This window comes from Symphalangus syndactylus, chromosome 10 (assembly GCF_028878055.3).
Source record: "Symphalangus syndactylus isolate Jambi chromosome 10, NHGRI_mSymSyn1-v2.1_pri, whole genome shotgun sequence".
Classification (NCBI taxonomy): Eukaryota; Metazoa; Chordata; class Mammalia; order Primates; family Hylobatidae; genus Symphalangus; species Symphalangus syndactylus.
Window position 1 is genome coordinate 88,227,686 of NC_072432.2, and position 19,148 is coordinate 88,246,833.

The 19,148-nt window shown below is 40.2% G+C and overlaps 1 protein-coding gene across 5 annotated transcripts in view; it reads right to left on the minus strand.

Moving 5' to 3' along the window:
* The window catches only part of SCN8A (sodium voltage-gated channel alpha subunit 8), a 236,825-nt gene that overhangs the window by 134,587 nt on the left and 83,090 nt on the right, over window positions 1–19,148 (minus strand). For all 5 annotated transcript variants that reach the window (XM_055294788.2, XM_055294786.2, XM_055294789.2 and 2 more), the window contains exons 3-4: window positions 2,635–2,753; window positions 488–577 (exon numbers count right to left, since the gene is read on the minus strand). In XM_055294788.2, coding sequence (XP_055150763.1) covers window positions 488–577; window positions 2,635–2,753 — 209 coding nt within the window. The remainder of the gene's footprint in view (window positions 1–487; window positions 578–2,634; window positions 2,754–19,148) is intronic.

Genomic DNA, 19,148 nt, shown 5'->3' on the forward strand with positions numbered 1-19,148 from the left:
TGAATGAAACTTACTGATATGCACAAACTAAGACCTTTGGAATGTTGTACTGCGTCCTGAATTGTATTCCAAGGAAGTAACTGTGCTGCTATCTAGTACATGATCATTTTGAAGAAGGTAAGGAGGCCCCCCGGAGCTGTTTTTAACCTTAGAGAAGTCAAAAAACAGGGAAACCTAAAATTGGAGAAAACAGTATCACCATGAACTGAGGATACAAGATGGTGATGGGGCTGCAGGGCAATGGCACTGCCTGGCACAGGAAAGGGTGGAGCGAAGGGCAGTAATTTCCAGAGCATACTCCCTCTTCCTAGAGTTGACTTTTAGGGAGGGCTATTTCCTAAATTCCACATGTACTTTTCAGCCTTCTCTGTGAAATAGAGGCAATGACTAATTTTTTTTCTCCTTGATGGGTAAACTGTGGCAAAGCAAGATTCAGTGACTAAAAATATTTAAAACAAACAAGCACACAAATAAATGAGTTACTTACTCCACATTCTTCGACCAGTCAGGAGGGTTACTAAAAGTCATGAATACACAGTTGGTCAAAATAGTGCACATAATGATCATGCTAAATACTGTAGAGAAGAGTCAAGGGGCAATATTAAAATCTGGCCTGCCTTTTGTTTTCTCAAAAAACAAACACATTTCCATTGGGTGTCAGATCTAAATCAATAACCTGAAAGGAGATGAAGCACAGAAGAGAAAAACGCAAGGTGACAATGAAAACTGTGGTCACCACCATAAACACAGAATGCCACTGTGAACTGTGGATGGATGGGGCAGGACGGCTATTCTCCTTCTTTCAAAAGGGCCGTCACTGTTCTACTCCCTTTGGATGAAACATGTTCCCCTCTAACCACTTTTCAGCTCAATTACAGACTAAGCCTCTAAATGTTTTTTGCACTTAGTACAATACCTTTGCACTTTCTCAACCAAAGTTGTCAGATAAGAAAATCAATTAAATCTATATGACTAGGTATTCATTTATTGGTAAGTTAATCATCTTACATAGCTAGTTATTTGAAAATCTACACGCAATGGTTCACTTTTTTCCCGTAGTTGTTGTTCTTTTTTAAGAGACAAGGTCTCTCTATGTCATCCAGGCTGGTCTTGAAGTCCTGGGCTCAAGTGATCCCACATCCTCAGCCTTCTAAAGTGCAGGATTACAGGCCTGAGCCATCACACCCAGCCTTCCCTAGTCCTTCTAAAGGGCCGAATTGTCTTTGGGGGCAAGGCAACAGCCAATACAGCCCATATGTGTTGAATACGTCCAATGTGGGAAACCAACTGCGGCGTGTTAGGTAAAGATTTCAAGGACATCTGCACCGCCACACTTCTGAAGATTAGGTAATAGAGCAAAATCCATTCTGAAAGTGTCCAGGAATGTTTATGGATAGCAAACCATACTGCCATTTCATTTCCATCCAGAATTTTTCTCAAGCCTTTCTGTTCTTGTCTCTGAGAAAAATTAAACTATTTTAGGTCAGCACAAGTTATTCAAACTCTAACTGTCACTTAACAGGCCTGGGAGCCATATCCCACTTGCCACTAATTCACTCTCTCTTGTTAATGGCATTCACTATCTTTATTCTACCAGTGGAGTTTTAAAAAGAGAAAATATTTCTTACAGCTGGATTTTTTTTTCTTCATTACAGCTGGATTTGTCTTCATGCTTTTTGGAACCAGAAGAGAAAAAACACTCCATCTTCTGATCCAACAGAAAGGAAGAAGTCCATTGTGAATTACTTATTTCCTTATAAACCTTCAGGTTTCAGAAGTGTGTTGCTTATAAACTACAGATTTCACAACCATGTTGCTAAATAATTAAGAGTTAATAAAATGTGGCAAAAGCTTCTAAACCAATTCACCAAGTTGCCACTGCTGGCTTCCTCATCCTACTTGGAGGATACAATAATCTTCGAAGCATGGGACTACATGCTGTCAAATATCAACCAGCCATGGAAGTTTCAAGTCACCATGCAACATCACTAAATCCATCAAACAATTTTTCATTTGCCACATGCACTCTCCTATGTTAATAAGGTGTAACTCAGGCCACTTGAATAAATTGGCATTTTTCTATTTAAGGTGAGTAAAAATACCAGAAAAAAATTCCTATTTATCCTACAATCTGCATCTAAACCTCTGTAACAAGGAGGTTATTTCATCTGAGAACTATCTCACTTTCTAAGCTCACTGTTCAAAAAATTTTTTTAAAATTCAAAGCTGATTTCTAAAGCATTCATCCAACTATTTGTAACTCAAGAAGTACTTTCAAAAACCTCTAATAATGGCTTTTAATATATTAAGCTGAATAGTTGGCCACAGAATGAAATCACTGAAGTCTGAGTACTAAATAAAGTTAAGACTTCAACAAAGGTTATTTTAATTTGTCCGTACAATGATATCAACAAAATTTCAGATTCCCACAATATCATCCTAAGAAAAAAAAATAATTTGCTGAAGCTCAGCTTGGGATGTGGCAGAAGTTCACTCTTAAACCTCTGACTGATGGGCTAGTTAACTACGCTATCAGTAAAAAACTTCACATATAATCCAGTTGTCAAATATTGGAAAGGTAAACAAGCAACCATGCAATTGCTGTACTCACACCACATTTGCCGAAAAGGATATGAATGTATCAAAATTTTAATAGCTATTCTTCTTATCAGGTTAAAAGGACTTAAAATGTACAAGGCAGGCGTGGCACTAAATCTGAAGAGAGTTTTCCCTCTGTTTAATACTACAAAGGTCTGTGGAGAAAGAAAAAGAGAGAAATTATTAAAGCACGGGTATGAGTCACCACATGAAACAACAATTTCTAGGTAAGGAATACATAAACTCAAAAGTCTGTAATAATTTTTACTTCCCAACTTGGTTTTTAAACAAGCAACCTTAACACAATGTTTGCCCCACCTCCCTCCCTCTGCCCTGCCCAGATTATAATACAAATAGCTGGTGCAATCTTGGCAGTTTTACAGAATAAACTTGTTTATTTCAGAAACAGGCCATTTGAATCATACCTAAGCTTCTATGCCAGCTCTGTACACAATACTGAAGTTCATTAATTTAGGATTCATTCACTCAACAAATATTGACTGGACAAATATTGACTGGTCTCTATGTGCTAGACAGTGTTCTAGGTGCTTGGAAATGGTCAGTGAACAAGATAGCCTTGGCCCGAAGAGTTTAAATTCTAGTGGGAATGACAGACAATAAATAAAAACCATAATGAATGAGTAAATCATATAGGCTGTGCTACACAGAAGATGACAAGTGCTATGGGAAAAGGAGGAAGAACAGGGAGAGGAAGATCAAGAATGCTGGAGTCAGGGGATGGGTGAATAAAGACACAACAGTTTTAAAGGAGGTGGTCAGGATAAGCCTATTGAGAAGAGAGATTTCAGCAAAGACTGGAAGGAAGTGAGAAATGTTCTTCATTCAATCAATATTTACTTACCAATATTCAATCTGCTTTATATGGCTTTCAAGAGCCCCCAATATCAGCCTTGCCAAAATAATTAAATCATATTTCCCAGCATGAATGTTCCCATCTAGCCAAACTAGCTCATGTCCTCGGAACAGGTTCTCGTAATTCATAACGTTGGCCTCTGTTTATGTGGCTCATTCTACCCAGAATGCCCTGTCTTCTGAATTCAATTGAATTAAAATATTTTTGAGCATCTACTCTGTGCCAAGCATTGTGCTAATTACCAGGACACAACACTGAATAAAACTGTACTTTTAGGGAAGACACATATGTGAGCTAGTAATTATGATGCAGGGTAAGTACAAAGTTCAATAACAAAAATATGCATAATGTATGAGAGGCAGCAGGAGGGAGAGATTTTTTTCCCCTTGGCTGGGAAATAAAAAAGAGAGTGAGCTGGGAAGTTCACAAAGGAAGGTAACTAATATTTGGAAGGTGCTTTAAGGGATAAACAAGAGTTAAGAAAATTTAATTGGGCAGATTTAGGGAGAAGGGATGGAAAGGTAAGGGAACAAAAAATCACATGTATGAAAGCATAGTAGCATGTAGCTGCAGGTTTTTTTCAGGGAATTGACCAGAAATTCAGTGTTGATGGAAATAAAATAGGGAAGAGGGAGAGCAGACTGTGAAGCTGAGAGATGCAAGGGCCTACTAGACTGCAAGTTCCTAAGGAGACAGGCCAGTGGCAGATACACAGTCCTAACATCTCACTGTATGAGTGAAAGAGCAAATGACCAAATAAATGCTAGTCATTTTAAGTAGTTTTTTATTTTTAAATTTTGGAGCAACGCATGATCATAATTTTTTTAAAAGAAAAAAGGAACATAAGACCAAGTTCCATCTCATTAACTAATGATAACCTTTGATGCCAGTTTTTTTGTATATCCTTCTAGAAATTTTCTATGTAAATAAAAGCATACATCTATGTCCTTAAAAAGTCTCTCTCTCACATGGGATTGTTCCATAAATACTCTTCCGTACCTTGCATTAAAAAATGAACCCCCACAAAGAAGAGCCCAGGACCAGATGGTTTTGCTGATGAATTCTACCAAATGTTTAAAGAATTAAACAAACTCTCCCACAAAATAGAAGAGAATAGAACATTTCTAAACTCATTCTAAAGGCCAGTATTACCTTGATACAAAACCAAAGACATCATAAGAAAACTCTATTACTAACATCCCTTATGAATATAGACACAGAGAGCCTCAACAAAAATGCCAGCAAACCAAATCCAGTAGCATATAAAAAGGGTTGCACACCATGACCAAGTGGGATTTATCCCAGAAACGCAAAGATAGTTTAGCATTTGAAAATCAACCAATGTAATGCAACATATTAATAAAGGAGAAAAACCACATGATCATCTTAATAGATGCAGAAAAAAGCATTTGACAAAATTCAACACCTTTCATAATAAAAGTACTCAACAAACTAGTAACAGAGGTCCTTCTTAACCTGATACAGGTCATTTATGAAAAGCCTCCAACTTTTTTTTTTTTTTTTAACCTCCATCCCCTACAATTAGGCTTTTGGTTCTTTGAGGGCAGGAACCAATCTTATGCTTCCCTCCACAGTTCCAAAATAATGATCAGCCTATGTACTCCCAATACACAGTATTAGTGGATGTTTTTTGAAGTTCTTTTCTTATCTTCTATTCTTTCCTTTCCTAATCTACCAGAGTCACGTCATTCTCTTCCCAGTGGAAAAGTATTGAGCTAGATTCATTCTACAAACGCCCACTACACCATCCCTAGTGTTTGACATTGTACTGCAGTGAAATTCTTCCTGGAATGGAGCATACTGGTTCTGGTGGGATATGCTGCAGAAAAAGTCTAATCCTAAAAGTAAAGAGAAGTAGGAGACCTAGGGTTCACCTGAAACACATCAAGGGCTGAGCCATAGCTCTTCCATATCTTGGCTTCTCAAAGAAACAAACAGCCCAGGGCTTCCCCCAAACCCCTTCTCTGAAGTACTTGTACCTCTCTGTGTTTCTATAGCAACTCTCTCTATGAAAATAGCCTTTTAAATAACCTATCATTCAACCTCATGAGGTTCCCATGAAGTATGGGTGAAGGAGGAATTATTATCCTCTATACACTTTACAAAAGCTCAGGAGAGGAACACCACCTATCAAAGGTCACGCAGCAAAGAGCAGCATGTTATGCTGAGCTTCAAGCCTCTCAACAGCTTCTACTGTGCCAGATTGGGAGGCAGTTTAGTGGCAACGTGGCAAAGAATGAAGTTGGTGTGGGAGACACATTCTCTGGTGAATGAGAAATTTGAGTCCCTGGGGTAGATAGGGCAGCTAAGCAACAATGAAAGAAGCACTGGCCCATGCCCCAAGACTTAAAAACCACTGGGCCACGCCTTTACAAAATCACCTACAAAACCTATCCTTAGGAGACAGGCAACAGGATTTTTATTTTTTAATTATTATTATTTTTTTTGGGGACAGAGTTTTGCTTTTGTTGCCCAGGTTGGAGTGCAATGGCGCAATCTCGGCTCACTGCAACCTCCGCCTCCCGGGTTCAAGCAATTTTCCTGCTTCAGCCTCCCCAGTACTTGAGATTACAGGCACCCGCCACCATGCCCGGCTCATTTTTTTGTATTTTTAGTAGAGACAGGGTTTCACCATGTTGGCCAGGCTGGTCTTGAACCCCTGACCTCAGATGATCCGCCTGCCTCAGCCTCCCAAAGGGCTGGGATTACAGGCGTGAGCCACCGCGTCTGGTAGGATTTTTAAAAGTAATGTACTCTATACTTTCCATTTTTCTTGTCTCTTGGTTTGGTCGTGATGGAAATATAGGTCTAGAGGTAGCATGGAGGGTATTTCCTATCACCGAATCAGTGCCTGCAGTGCTTGGCATACAGCAGGTGCTTCATAAATGTCTGTTGATTGGTTCATGAACAAATACTTATGTTGTTTTAGGTGAGGGAAAAAGAGAAGAAGAAAAACAAAAGGAAGCCATTAGGAAATGGAAACTGTTACGCCTTGGTTGAAGAAAAACTAGGAGGTAGCAGGATTCTGAATTAGGATCAGTCATGAGTTGTCAAGTGGGAGACTGATGATTCTGGGGGAAACTAAGCATCTTTAGTGAATTCAAAAACTATGATTTTGTAAGCAGAAGGCTTTACTAAGGACATTTGATGTGTGAAATAGAAATTTCCTAATTAATTTGGGTACTGAGTGTTGCACTTAAAATAAAACTCATTTATCATCACCCCTTTCTAAATATTTATACCTTTTATCTTCATCAAGTATAAAAACAGTTCTTCTTTCTATTAACAAAAATAAACATCTAGCACACTAAACTCCTGAAATGAAGGTAAATCTCCCATACTTTAGTAGGAAATTGTATTACAATAAAACATGTTTTATTATTGAAATAATTAGATTTACAGAAAATTTGCATGCAGTTTTTCACAATGGATCTTTTTTGAAAAGCAAGATAGTCCACCTGCAAGCCCAGCACTTTGGGAGGCCGAGGTGAGTGGATCACGAGGTCAGGGGTTCAAGACCAGCCTGACCAATATGGTAAAACCCCATCTCTGCTAAAAATACAAAAATTAGCCCAACATGGTGGCACGTGCCTGTAGTCCCAGCTACTCTGGAGGCTGAGGCAGGAGAATCGCTTGAACCCAGAAGGCAAAGGTTGCAGTGAGCCAAGATCGCACCACTGCACTCCAGCCTGGGCGACAGAGTGAGACTCCATCTCGAAAAAAAAAAACACAAGCAAGATAGTCTTTGGACAAACACAAGTACTCAAAGCTTATGAATTTCCCTTTTAATACTGGGGCTTACAGTAGTTACACGAGAAAGAGATAAGTAATATACCCGGCACTAGCAAGCTTTTTCTGAAAGGGCGCAGGCAGTCAATACTGCAGGCTTTGTAGGCCATACAGTGTCTGTTAAAACAACTTACCCCTGAAACTGTGGTGTAAAAGTAGCCATAGACAACATGCAACCCAACAAGAGTGGCTGTGTTTCAGTAAAACTTTATAGACACAGATATTTAAATTTCATATCATTTTCACACATCCAACCATTTAAGAATGTAAACTACTCTTAGCTTGTGGGCCATACAAAAACATGGCAAAGCTGATCTGCCCCAGGAGATACACTAATACTAGTTCCTGACTAAGGCCAGACTGACTGCATAAGAATCATTCTGATTGGCTTTCTATTTTGTCTTATCTTTTATTTTTATTTTTTGTAGAGACAGAGTCTTGCTATGTTGTCCAGGCTGGTCTCGAACTCCTGGCCTCATGCAATCCTCCTGCCTTGACCTCCCAAAGTGCTGGGATTATGATTATAGGTGTGAGCCACTGCACCTGGGTTGCGTAGCTTTTTTTTTTTTTTTTTTTAAGACGCAGTCTTGCTCTGCTGCCTAGGCTGGAGTACAGTGGTGCGATCTCGGCTCACTGCAACCTCCGCCTCCTGGGTTCATGCCATTCTCCTGCCTCAGCCTCCCGAGTAGCTGGGACTACAGGCGCCTGCCACCACACCCAGCTAATTTTTGTATTTTTAGTAGAGACGGGGTTTCACCATGTTAGCCAGGATGGTCTTGATCTCCTGACCTCGTGATCCGCCTGCCTCAGCCTCCCAAAGTGCTGGGATTACAGGCATGAGCCACCACACCCGGCCTGGGCTGAGTAGCTTTTTAAAAAACACAGTCATAAATCTCTTCTCCAGGTGTTCTATTAAATAAGTGTGCAGAATCCAGGAATCTGTGCTCACCAGATTTGGGGAACCACTAGATCATCTCTCAGGTCATGTGCTAAAACATTTGTGTTCTCCTTCTTCACCTGCCACTACCTAACTGTATGGCCTGGCTGGGCCACTGCATGTCTCTAGATCTCATTTTCCTCATCTATAAAATAAGACAGAGGGTTGCCTGATGGGCATGCCCAGGTCCTTTCCAGCACTGATATCTGTAAGTCTACGATTTAGAAGATTCACAGAGCATCCAGGATTCAGTGCAACAAGGCAACAAACCATAAATTTGAGGAGAAAGCCTATTATTATTTATTCTTTCACATTTTATCCTTGTAGAACTCTCTTGAATTAGTTATTCTGCTTCCTTATGTTGAAGTCTGTCAAGTCCAGGGTCAACAGTGCTTGATAGTACCATACTTTTGTCGGCAGGGGGGAGCATAGAGCAGCCCCAAGGCAGAACTGCATCACACAATGCTTTTCCCTGCACTATCTCCCCTACTTTTATCCCCTGTTCTCAGGAGAACAGTGAATATGGGAGAATGGACAGGAATGATTGGTGATGGGTTGACTTTGAGATATATGTATATATATATATATATATATATGTTTCACATGGCTGATTAAACGTTTGTAATCATTGTTAAACTGCTGGTGGGAATCCAGAAAAGGACATTTGTCATCTCTTGTTCAACACTACACTCTAATGCCAGATCCTTCAAAGCCCAGATGTAGTGGAAAGGACAGCAAGCTTTGGGTCTTAACAATAATTCTTAAACAACAATCACTTGGTGCCCATGAAGTCCAATAATATTTTACCTAATCTGTCTTAAATTAGATCTTTGTGAAGTAAATGAGTTAAAAGGGAAATTGAAATTAGATTGCGGTTACTGTCCAAGGGGAAATATCGGTTTACAACAACAGCCACTGAATGCGTTTCAGCACAAGGCCCATTAAGAGCGGTAGAACAGTTCTTAACGAGTTATGGCATGGAGTATTAATAAATGTGTCATGTGGCATAAAATGAGCCTTCTGAAAAGCACAGTCTTTTCATTTCTAATTAGCAATGTGGGGCTTGGAGCACACAAGGTAGGAGCATTGCCATTGTTAACTCAGGGGAAGATATCTTCTCTTTGGGGCCCACTATTAGGGGAAGGAACATTGTGCAAGGCCAGGTAGAGCATGTTCATATACATACCAAACAAATCCCAGCATACTGCAAATGCAAAACCATAAACACACACAGTCATCACAGTACCGCAGTACAGCTAGTTTATTAGCACGTCTCCACCCCATCCCAAGACTGAAATAATTGTTTTAGCCACACAAGAAGTATAAATTAAAAAAAAAACAGGATGGGCTCACATCTGTAATCCTGTAATCCCAGCACTCTTGGAGGCCAAGATGGGAAGATTGCTTGAGCCCAGGAGTTCGAGATCAGCCTGGGCAACCTGGCAAAACTCCATCTCTACAAAAAAAAATTTGCTGGGAATGGTGGCATGTGCCTGTAGATTCAGCTTACTTAGGAAGCTGAGGTGGGAAGATCGTTTGAGCCTAGGAGGTTGAAACTGCAGTGAGCTGTGCTCTCCAGCCTGGGAAACAGAGCAGGACCCTGTCTCAGTAAAATAAAAATAAAATAAAATAAAATAAAACAATAAAGGATGCATATATATGAAAAGACTTTACATAGAAGAGTACTCAATGCGGGGGTGGAGCCTATCATAGAAGAGAAAGCTTCTTCGAGAAATATTTATTATCCAACCCCTGGTTTGCTGTGAAACACATGGCCCAGGAGAGCAGCTCTTCACTCAACCAATTCTCCCCGTCCTGAAAGGTCAACATCTCAACTAGGGCAAAGGTAATCTGCAGGCATCTGATGAGCTTCTGGCTATAATGAACACCTAGGGGCTCAGAGATTTAGCTAATCAACAAGAGGGCAGCTGGGAACCTTTGAGTCTATCTGACTATAACTACTATTGGCAATGACTTATGACTGTCCCTAGAGCTTAACTGTTTTGATCTCTGGAACTAACTGGTCCTCTCACTTTTAGCCAACTTCTCTGGCCTTAAATTCTTGCCTGCCTAAACAAAATATATGTACTTTATTCCCCCAGACCTATGCACCTCTTCTGAACTAGGCAACTGGCCAGTTGTTCATTAATCAACAGCAATTTGGCATTCATTTCTGAGTGTGCATACAGCCAATATAGCAAGCAACAAATAAGTGCCTTTTCAAAATTTCCCTGTTTTAATAAGGGAAAATATAATGCAGAATCTAACAGATTCTATATCAGGCTAGGAAGCTGTTGAGAAACAAATGACCTGTTATGTAAAAATGACTACGCCATGTTGAAAAGAATCCTGATTTATGCTAATCTGCCTAGTGAAATTCCTCAAGTAAAATTACAATATAGGTTATATTATATAGCCCCAGTGTGTCCCAGGAAAGGCTCCAGCAAAGGCATAACCGGAATGCATTTCCAGAGTACCCGTGTCCTGGTACTATCCAGCTCCCCTTAGAAATACTAAACCAAAGCAGGACGTAAGGACACCAGCAAAATCTTTCCCTAGGTGTGTACTTCTGTTTGAGCTGCATGACTATTTAGAACCATCATTTTCCATGCCTCTATTCCACTATACTGAGAATGGAGCAAAAGAAACCTCTAAATCCCGTATTTTAAAAATTCCTTCTTAGTGACTGATAATTTTACCTATGAGTCTATTTGAAGAAATAATAACATTCAATATTTATTAAGCACTTACTATGTGGCAGGTAGGCACCCTACTAAGATACTTTATATAACAATTGTCTCACAACTACTCTGAGGTAGGTACTATTTTACAGATGATAAAATTGAGGCAGGAGGTTAAGTAACTTGCCCAAGACAACACAGCTATTACGTGGTGAAATTTAGCATTGAACTGAGGCAATCTAACTACAAAGCCTATAATCTTAATTATCATGGCATACTACAATTTTAAAAAGCTTCAAAACTATTACTCAAATCTAACTATTCGTTTCACAAACAAGAAACCAAGCACAGAACGCTCTGCCTAAACAAAGGTCACAGCACTAGTGAGCAGGAGGAGGGGGCGGAGTTGCCAGGACTAGATTTCCTGGCTTCTAGTACTAAGCTCTTTTTACCACACCAGGCCATCTGGTCCAACCCTCAGATCAATGAACGAATCTCCTCTACTTAATAACTTTAACTGTTGCGAAACGGAACCCCCTGCATATGCTGTTTATGGTCTTTTCTCCAAGTTCAGTTTGATGAAGATAATGCTAGCACCACATCTGCCTGTGGCCTTACAGGTTTCCAGGTGCTTCTGCATACACTTCTTCATTTGCTTTGACCTTGTAACCCCATGCTCGCTCTCCAACCCACATTTGGAGTAGCTGCCACCCTTCCTGCTCACGTTCTGGTCACAGAAAGCCACACCTGGCAGAACAGCAGCACTGCGCACCTGCTTCAATGCGGAGCCAGCACAATGCTGCTTCCCAGGGCAGGGCAGGTCTGACCCTCCTCCATGGCCATTCTTCCTTGTTGTCCTTCAATATAAATTTGACTTTGATGGCCTTCTCCTTTAGCCTCTTAAGGTGCACAGACTACAGTTGCTCTAAGCAAGAGCAAAATGCAGGCTTATTATGTAAAGCATATTAACCCCTCTATTTACTGAATTCATATTCTAGAATCTATTCTCACTCTCCTCTCTCTTAGAAAGCAGCAAAGCAGAGTGGTTTACAGGCTTTGAGGCCAGAAAGACCTGGATTCAATACTCAGCTCTGTTGCTCATTAGCTGTCATGATCTTAAGCAACTTACGTTAAGGTTGCTAAGGCTCAGTTTTCTTGTTGATAAAGTGGGTGCCATCAATCACTATTCCAATTTTATCAGGTTCTTATAAAGATTAAATGAAGGGTCATAAGGAGTCCCTAACACAGTGGCTGGTACAGAACAGGCACTCGTTAAATGTGGTTATGATGCTGCCACTGCTATCACACAATACTGCCACTCCTTCAGCTCTTTGGCTCCAAACATGGGGTGGCCATTAGAAGACAAGAAGGGGCTGGCCAGGCACGGTGGCTCACGCCTGTAATCCCATCACTTTGGGAGGCCGAGGTGGGTGGATCACCTGAGGTCAGGAGCTCAAGACCAGCCTGGTCAACATGGCGAAACCCCGTCTCTACTAAAAATACAAAAAAATTAGCCGGGCGTGATGGCGTGCGCCTGTAATCCCAGCTACTAGGGAGGCTGAGGCAGAAGAATTGCTTGAACCCGGGAGGCGGAGGTTGCAGTAAGCCAAGACTGTGCTACTGCACTGCAGCCTGGGTGACAGAACAAGACTCTCTCTCAAAAAAAAAAAGAAGACGACAAGAAGGGGCTAACATTTCTGTTAATTTGGATCCACATACTTGGCACAAGCCTGCAGGACACTTGTGCACAAGTTAGAGCAAGAATCCAGAGCAAGGCTGCACTAGCTCAAAATGGGTCCCAAAGGTTATTTCCAACCTGGGAACTCTGGAAGTGAGAGAAAACAAAACCCCTTAGGATGCAGTCATTGCCTCCAACCTGCCTCTAGGCTTTATCTCCTGTCTTACCAAACCACACTCTATGCTTCAGTCACAACTACATTCACTATTTTAAACAATTAAACCTGTGTCATGTCTCTCGGCCTTTATATGCACTGTTCCTCACACCTGAACTACTCTCTCATCTCTTCTCTGACAGGTGAATGTTTTTTTAACCATATTTTAACATCTAAAGGTCCAGGTCAAAGATCACATCCTCTGTGAAGACAGCCCCATTCAACTCTCTTCAATAGAACTTCCTTCCCTCCTGTGTGCAATAACACTTGTACTTACTTCTATTGGAGCAGTTAACACAGAATATTGTTATTGAGGTTTACATACCAGTATCTCTCACTGGACCCTGAGATCCATGAAGGGGAGGGGTTTATCTTCCATCTACTATGATTTTCTCGGCTTAGCAAGCAGAGTACATAATGTGATGCCTATCTGGCACAAGATAGACAGTTCATACATGTTTGTTGAATGTATGAATCTCTTCTTTCATAAAGAAATACTATAGCTAAAATCACCTAACCTTTAACTATATCCAACTTTCTTCTGGGTGCCCAGTTGAAACTATACGGTCACTTTTCTACCCCTTAGCTCATCTACCCATAAAAATTCACTAATTTTAGTTTGAAAAGTCTTCTCTCCTTTTCTATGTCTCAGATACCATGCTGAAGATATGGTATGAAACAAATGAACTAAACACAACAACATACAGTTGTTCCTCAGTATCCATGGGGGATTGGCTCCAGGACTCCCAGGGATACCAAAATCCACAGATGCTCAATCCCTGATATAAGATGATATTGTATATGCACATAGCCTATGCACATCCTCCAGTAAATTTTAAATCATCTCTAGATTACTTATAATACTTAATACAATGTAAATGCTTTATAAATAGTTATACTATATTGTTTGGGAATAATTACAAGAAAAAAATGTCTGTACGTGTTCAGTACAGATGTGCTTTTTTCCCCAAATATTTTCAGTTGGTTGAATTCCTAAATGTGGAACCCATGGGTATGGAGGGCTGACTATACTAACTTCATATTGAGGCAATGCAAAATGATAGAAAATTCTCTAAAAATGATAGGAAACAAAACCAAAAAAATCATTCTGCAAAATGCTCTATATAGACAGCAGGGCATGGAAGAAAGACCGCAAAGGTGAAATTCACAGATCCCTGGAACAGAAACCTGACTCTACCACATACTAGTTGAAGGAACTTGAGGAAGCAAGTTAATGTTTCTGGAGCCACAATTGTTTCATACTTGTGAAAGCGTGCATCATTATACTGAGATATCCCTAGTATTGGCAATCCTCGGGGTCTGAAGAAAATTGGGGAGTCAAAAATGATATCCAGAATTTTGATGGTGCCATCAACTAGGAAAGTAGATAAAAGAAGGTAAGCAGGTTTGAGGGGAAGAAAATGAGTTCAATTCTGAATATACTGAGTAACCTGTGGGAAAATCCAGACACAGATGACTGGCAAGGTGTTGAATATTTAAGGAACATTCTAGGCTAGGCTAGAGTCAGCAGTCCTCGAACTGAGGCTGGATGAGATCATCCAGGGACAATGTGCCAACTGAGAGGAACATGGGCCAAGAACTGAATCTGGGGGAATATAAACATTTTAGGGAAAGGTTAAGAACATGAAAGAGAAGGAAACATTTGAGATAAACGGAAAATTAGGCCAAGGAAGTAAAGAGATATGAGAGTCAGGGAATAATAAATGGTGTCAAACACTGCAGAGAGGTTTAGTGAGTTAAGAACTTAAAAAAAAATCTTAGACTTGGCCACTTGAGATGTTATTGGGCAGATCTTATAATATCATGAAAGGGGTGAGGATGCAGTCAGGCCTCAAGGATAGAGGAGTGGGTAGATATGTGTATGTGGTGAGTAAACGCTCCTCTTTACAATTTTCAGTGGCATGGGAAGCGATTAGACTAGCTGGGGACAGGAGGTCAAGTGAGGATTCATTAGGATGGGAGAGGCTTTGAGTGTGTTTACAGACTATGGGAAAGGAACCTATATGACAGGAAAGATGGAAAATATAGAAAAGAGAGAGGGTAACTGGCCAGGCGTGGTGGTTCACGCTTGTAATCCCAGCACTTTGGGAGGCCGAGGCGGGCGGATCACGAGGTCAGGAGATCGAGACCAAGATGAAACTCTGTCTCTACTAAAAATACAAAAAATTAGCCAGGCGTGGTGGCGGGCGCCTGTAGTCCCAGCTACTCGGAGAGGCTGAGGCAGGAGAATGGTGTGAACCCGGGAGGCGGAGCTTGCAGTGAGCTGAGATTGCGCCACTGCACTCCAGCCTGGGCGACAGAGCGAGACTCCGTCTCAAAAAAAAAAAAAAAAAAAAAAAAAGAAAAGAGAGAGGGTAACCAAAGGAGTGAAATTCCAGAGGAGGTAGAAAGGCACAGGGTCAAAGACAGAGGTGACGGATTGGTCTTGAACAGAAGATGGGACACCCTATTCTCTGAAATCAGCGGAATCTTTTATTCCAACTTGGTTCCATAGGCCGAACTTTGCAGGCTCAACAGTGTCTGGAATAGAAATGCATCTTCAGAGCTTGTATCAAAAATTCTTCTGGTAAAATCAGAGTTAGCAGAAATTGTCATATGATGGGACAATCCTGATCTTAAGTTGTGTCAAATAGGGTTATACGTAAAGAAACATTTACAATTCATTTGTCAATTTGGAAACAATTCAAAAGAGAAGCATCCCTCTGTAAAATAATGACACAGTTTTCTCTCCCTGACTAAGAAAGCACTTAAAATATGTTTAATTATTGTCAGAGATTATTGATATCATTATAATCTTGAAACATTCTTTAACATTTAAATGGCCATTATTAAATAGTCCCATTCCACAGGTAAATTTTTATTATGATAAGAAGATTTCACAAATCACACCCTGGAGAAACCAACAGAAACTAATTCCTAAAATTACCAATCAGTGGAATTTTATGGCTGAGGTGACTGGCTAATAACACATATCCTAGAATTCAGGTAAAAGCTGTCTATGTCTATACCCTATGTGGCTCAGAACTTTGGAATCACAGCTTAGTACTTGCATGAGAACTTAGGACTGGAGAAAACTGCAAACATTATTGGGAACACAGGTACCCTCCATATCTAACCCAGTTAAACCTGGAGAAAATGCTGGGTTTCTTTGTAAGCGCCCCAATAGCTCACACTGATGCTCAAGTATATTTGATTGCTGTCTGTGTAAAAATCCAAGAGGGGCAAACGCTCTCAAAATTGGCTCTTTTAAAGATTATAATTTAATACTTGCTGAAGGCCTATTTAAGATACTGAATATTCGAGAGACCATATAATCTTTGATTCTCTGGATTCTCCTAGTTTAGTCTCTGTACCAAATTAGAGCACCATAAGCCTCTAAAGTATCTGGAACATATTATCTTCATTAATGTACGTATCATTATCAGTAATAATTTTATTTCCGTATTTGTTTGTTATGTGTTTCCCCAACAAAAAAAACTAAGTTCCAACAATGTATATGGCTTGTCTGTTTTGTTCCCAAGGGCAAGGAACAGAGCCCGGGCATATAGAAAACACTCAATAACAATTTATCAAATTGTCAAATGAATAATTGCATACTCGATTCCTTCCTTAACCCTCCATAATCTATCATAAATCATATTGAATTCATCCAATCCCTTTAATTTCCACTCCCACCACTGTAACTCAGACCTTCATTACTTCATAGCTGATCTGCCTGTTTCAGTTCTCTTTCCCTCCGGCCCAGCTTATACATTGTCGTCCCATTCACCTCTCTAAGCACAGCTATCATCACGTATCCTTACTCCCATTCCAGAACCTTCAGTAGTTCTCTACTGCTTCTCAAACACCACACCACACCTCTGAGTCTAACATTCGAAGCCCTCCAGGATTTGCTCCAGCTCACCCTCCCCAGCCTCATCTTCCACTGCTCCTCAGTCACTTCCCCACATTCCAATCAAATTAGATGACCTGGATTTTTCTTACAGAAATGGTCTATACTGCAACCTGTAAAATAAGTGACATGTTAGCTGTTAGCATAATCTTAATTTTCTAGATTGGAGGAATTGAGACCTTAAATGGTTAAATGGCATGCCCAAGTTCACCCGGAATTAGACAGATCAGAAATAAGATTTCCCAACTTTTGGTCTATTGCCAAGGCTACAAAAGAGAAATCTGATTTAGGAATGCTTAATTAAATTCCTTCTCCTCTAGGTAACCATACTTAGGGGACAAGACCATACATGCCCATCAATGATCCATCCCCTTGAGAAGGGCCCACCTCCCAATGTCTCAAAGGCATTTTTCTCAATTTGATTTGGTAAATAAAATAACTGAAACATCATTTTGTTTCCTTATATTGTTGGGAAAAAATTTTTAACAACAAAATAAACCAAAGTTTTAAAATATGTAGTTTTTATTTAAAACAGAAAGCAGCATTTAGGCTTATTGTGCAAAATCAGGAAATACAACTTATTAGCAATACTTCAAATCACACCTAATGAACATAAACCCTTCTGTAATGGTCTCTGTGCTGCACACCTGTTGAAAGTGTGTCAGCACAGTTTTGGCAAGGATTTTCTGCCAGGAGCTCATATAGGGCTGCGTGTGTATGTATCACTTAAGCTGATGGCACTAATATTAGTGAAGTAAGGAGAAAATTGCAAACATTATTGGGACCACAGGTACCCTCCACGTCTAACCTGAGTTAAACCTGAAACCAACTTCTTATCCAATGTAGGACTGAAGATCCTAATGTGTTTTAAAAATTTAAAAGGAGGAATCAGTTCTCCAAGTGTAGGATAATTAAGTTAGGCTACAAGGAAAAAGAGGCCTCTGGGCTGGGCCTGTGTGGGTAGAATATCAAAAGGTAAAACTAAAAGACAGAGTACATTCCAACAGGAAGAGAGGGAGACCAGAAGAAGGTGGGTGGGTGGAGGGGTCTTCCACACTAAGGAAATGGGAAGTAGTTTGCTACAGCTAAAATACGTGACAGGCAAAAGTGTGAAATACAACTAGAAAGATACAGATATGGGTCTAACTCTATTTTGCAAATATCGTAGGTAAGGAAATTAAAGTGATTTGGCCAAGTATAAACATGAAGCAAAGCCGGAACTAAAACAAGGTTTTATATTCCCAGTTAGGCACTCTTTCCACTACAGTCAGACAACACATAACAATGTTTTGGTCAACAATGTTTGGGATGGTAGTTCCATAAGATGATTATGAGGCTGAAAAATTCTTATTGCCCATGACCTTGTATCTGTCATAAAGTTGTAGCTGTAGTGCAATGCATTATCTTTTCTATGTTTAGCTATGTTTAAATACAGAAATACCATGGTGTTACAAATGTCTACAGCATTCAATATGGTAACATGCTGTAACAGGTGTGTAGCCTGGGAGCAATAGGCTATACCATATAGCCTAGGGGTACAGTAGGCTACATCATCTAGATTTGTGTAAGTACACTCTGTGACATTCAAACAAGGATGAAATGGCCTAATGACTCATTTCTCAGAACGTATCCCCATCGTTAAGTGACACATGATTGTATACTATCCTACCATAGGTTGGGGACGGACTATGTCAGATAGGAAATACTCTTCCTTTAAAAAGTAACAAGTGGTAGAAAGGTTAAATAAATTGCCTCAAGATCACATGTCCACTTGAATAACTGGCGGTACTGATAATAAGCCCAAGTCCCTGGAATAGCACCACACCTCAGAGCTCCTTCACTTGAGAAGATACAATACAGGGGGCTAACACAAATCCTTTCCCCCAGAAGTACTGCTCTTACCACTGCACTTTTTAGGACCTGTCCTATAAACCACAGGGATTATTAGGTAATAAATGAAAATGGAGCTTATTTTTCTTCTATTTGCCTGCCCAGCTTCAGCAGAACTGAGCCAATTGAGGCTGAGAATCAATTAATAAAAAATTAGAAAAGTGGGGAACTAGAAATATGTTGTAATAAATGGAGGGTCAGGAGGCATGAGCTCTAGTCCTGGTTATACCACCAACAGTGGTATGGGCTTTTGACAAAGTACTTCACCTCATAAAATTTATAAAATGAGGAGGATGAACTAGATGATGCCTAAGGCTACCAAGTTATAATTTTCTATTATTTTAATAAGAAGATATCTCTTTGCAGAAAAAGGTATACCTGAAAAGTTGAAGGTAAACTGAACTTTGGGAAGCTATATATAATTTTTTTTTTTTTTTTTTTGAGATGGAGTTTCACTCTTGTTGCCCAGGCTGGAGTGCAATGGTGTGATCTCGGCTCACCGCAACCTCCACCTCCACCTCCCGGATTCAAGCAATTCTCCTGCCTCAGCCTC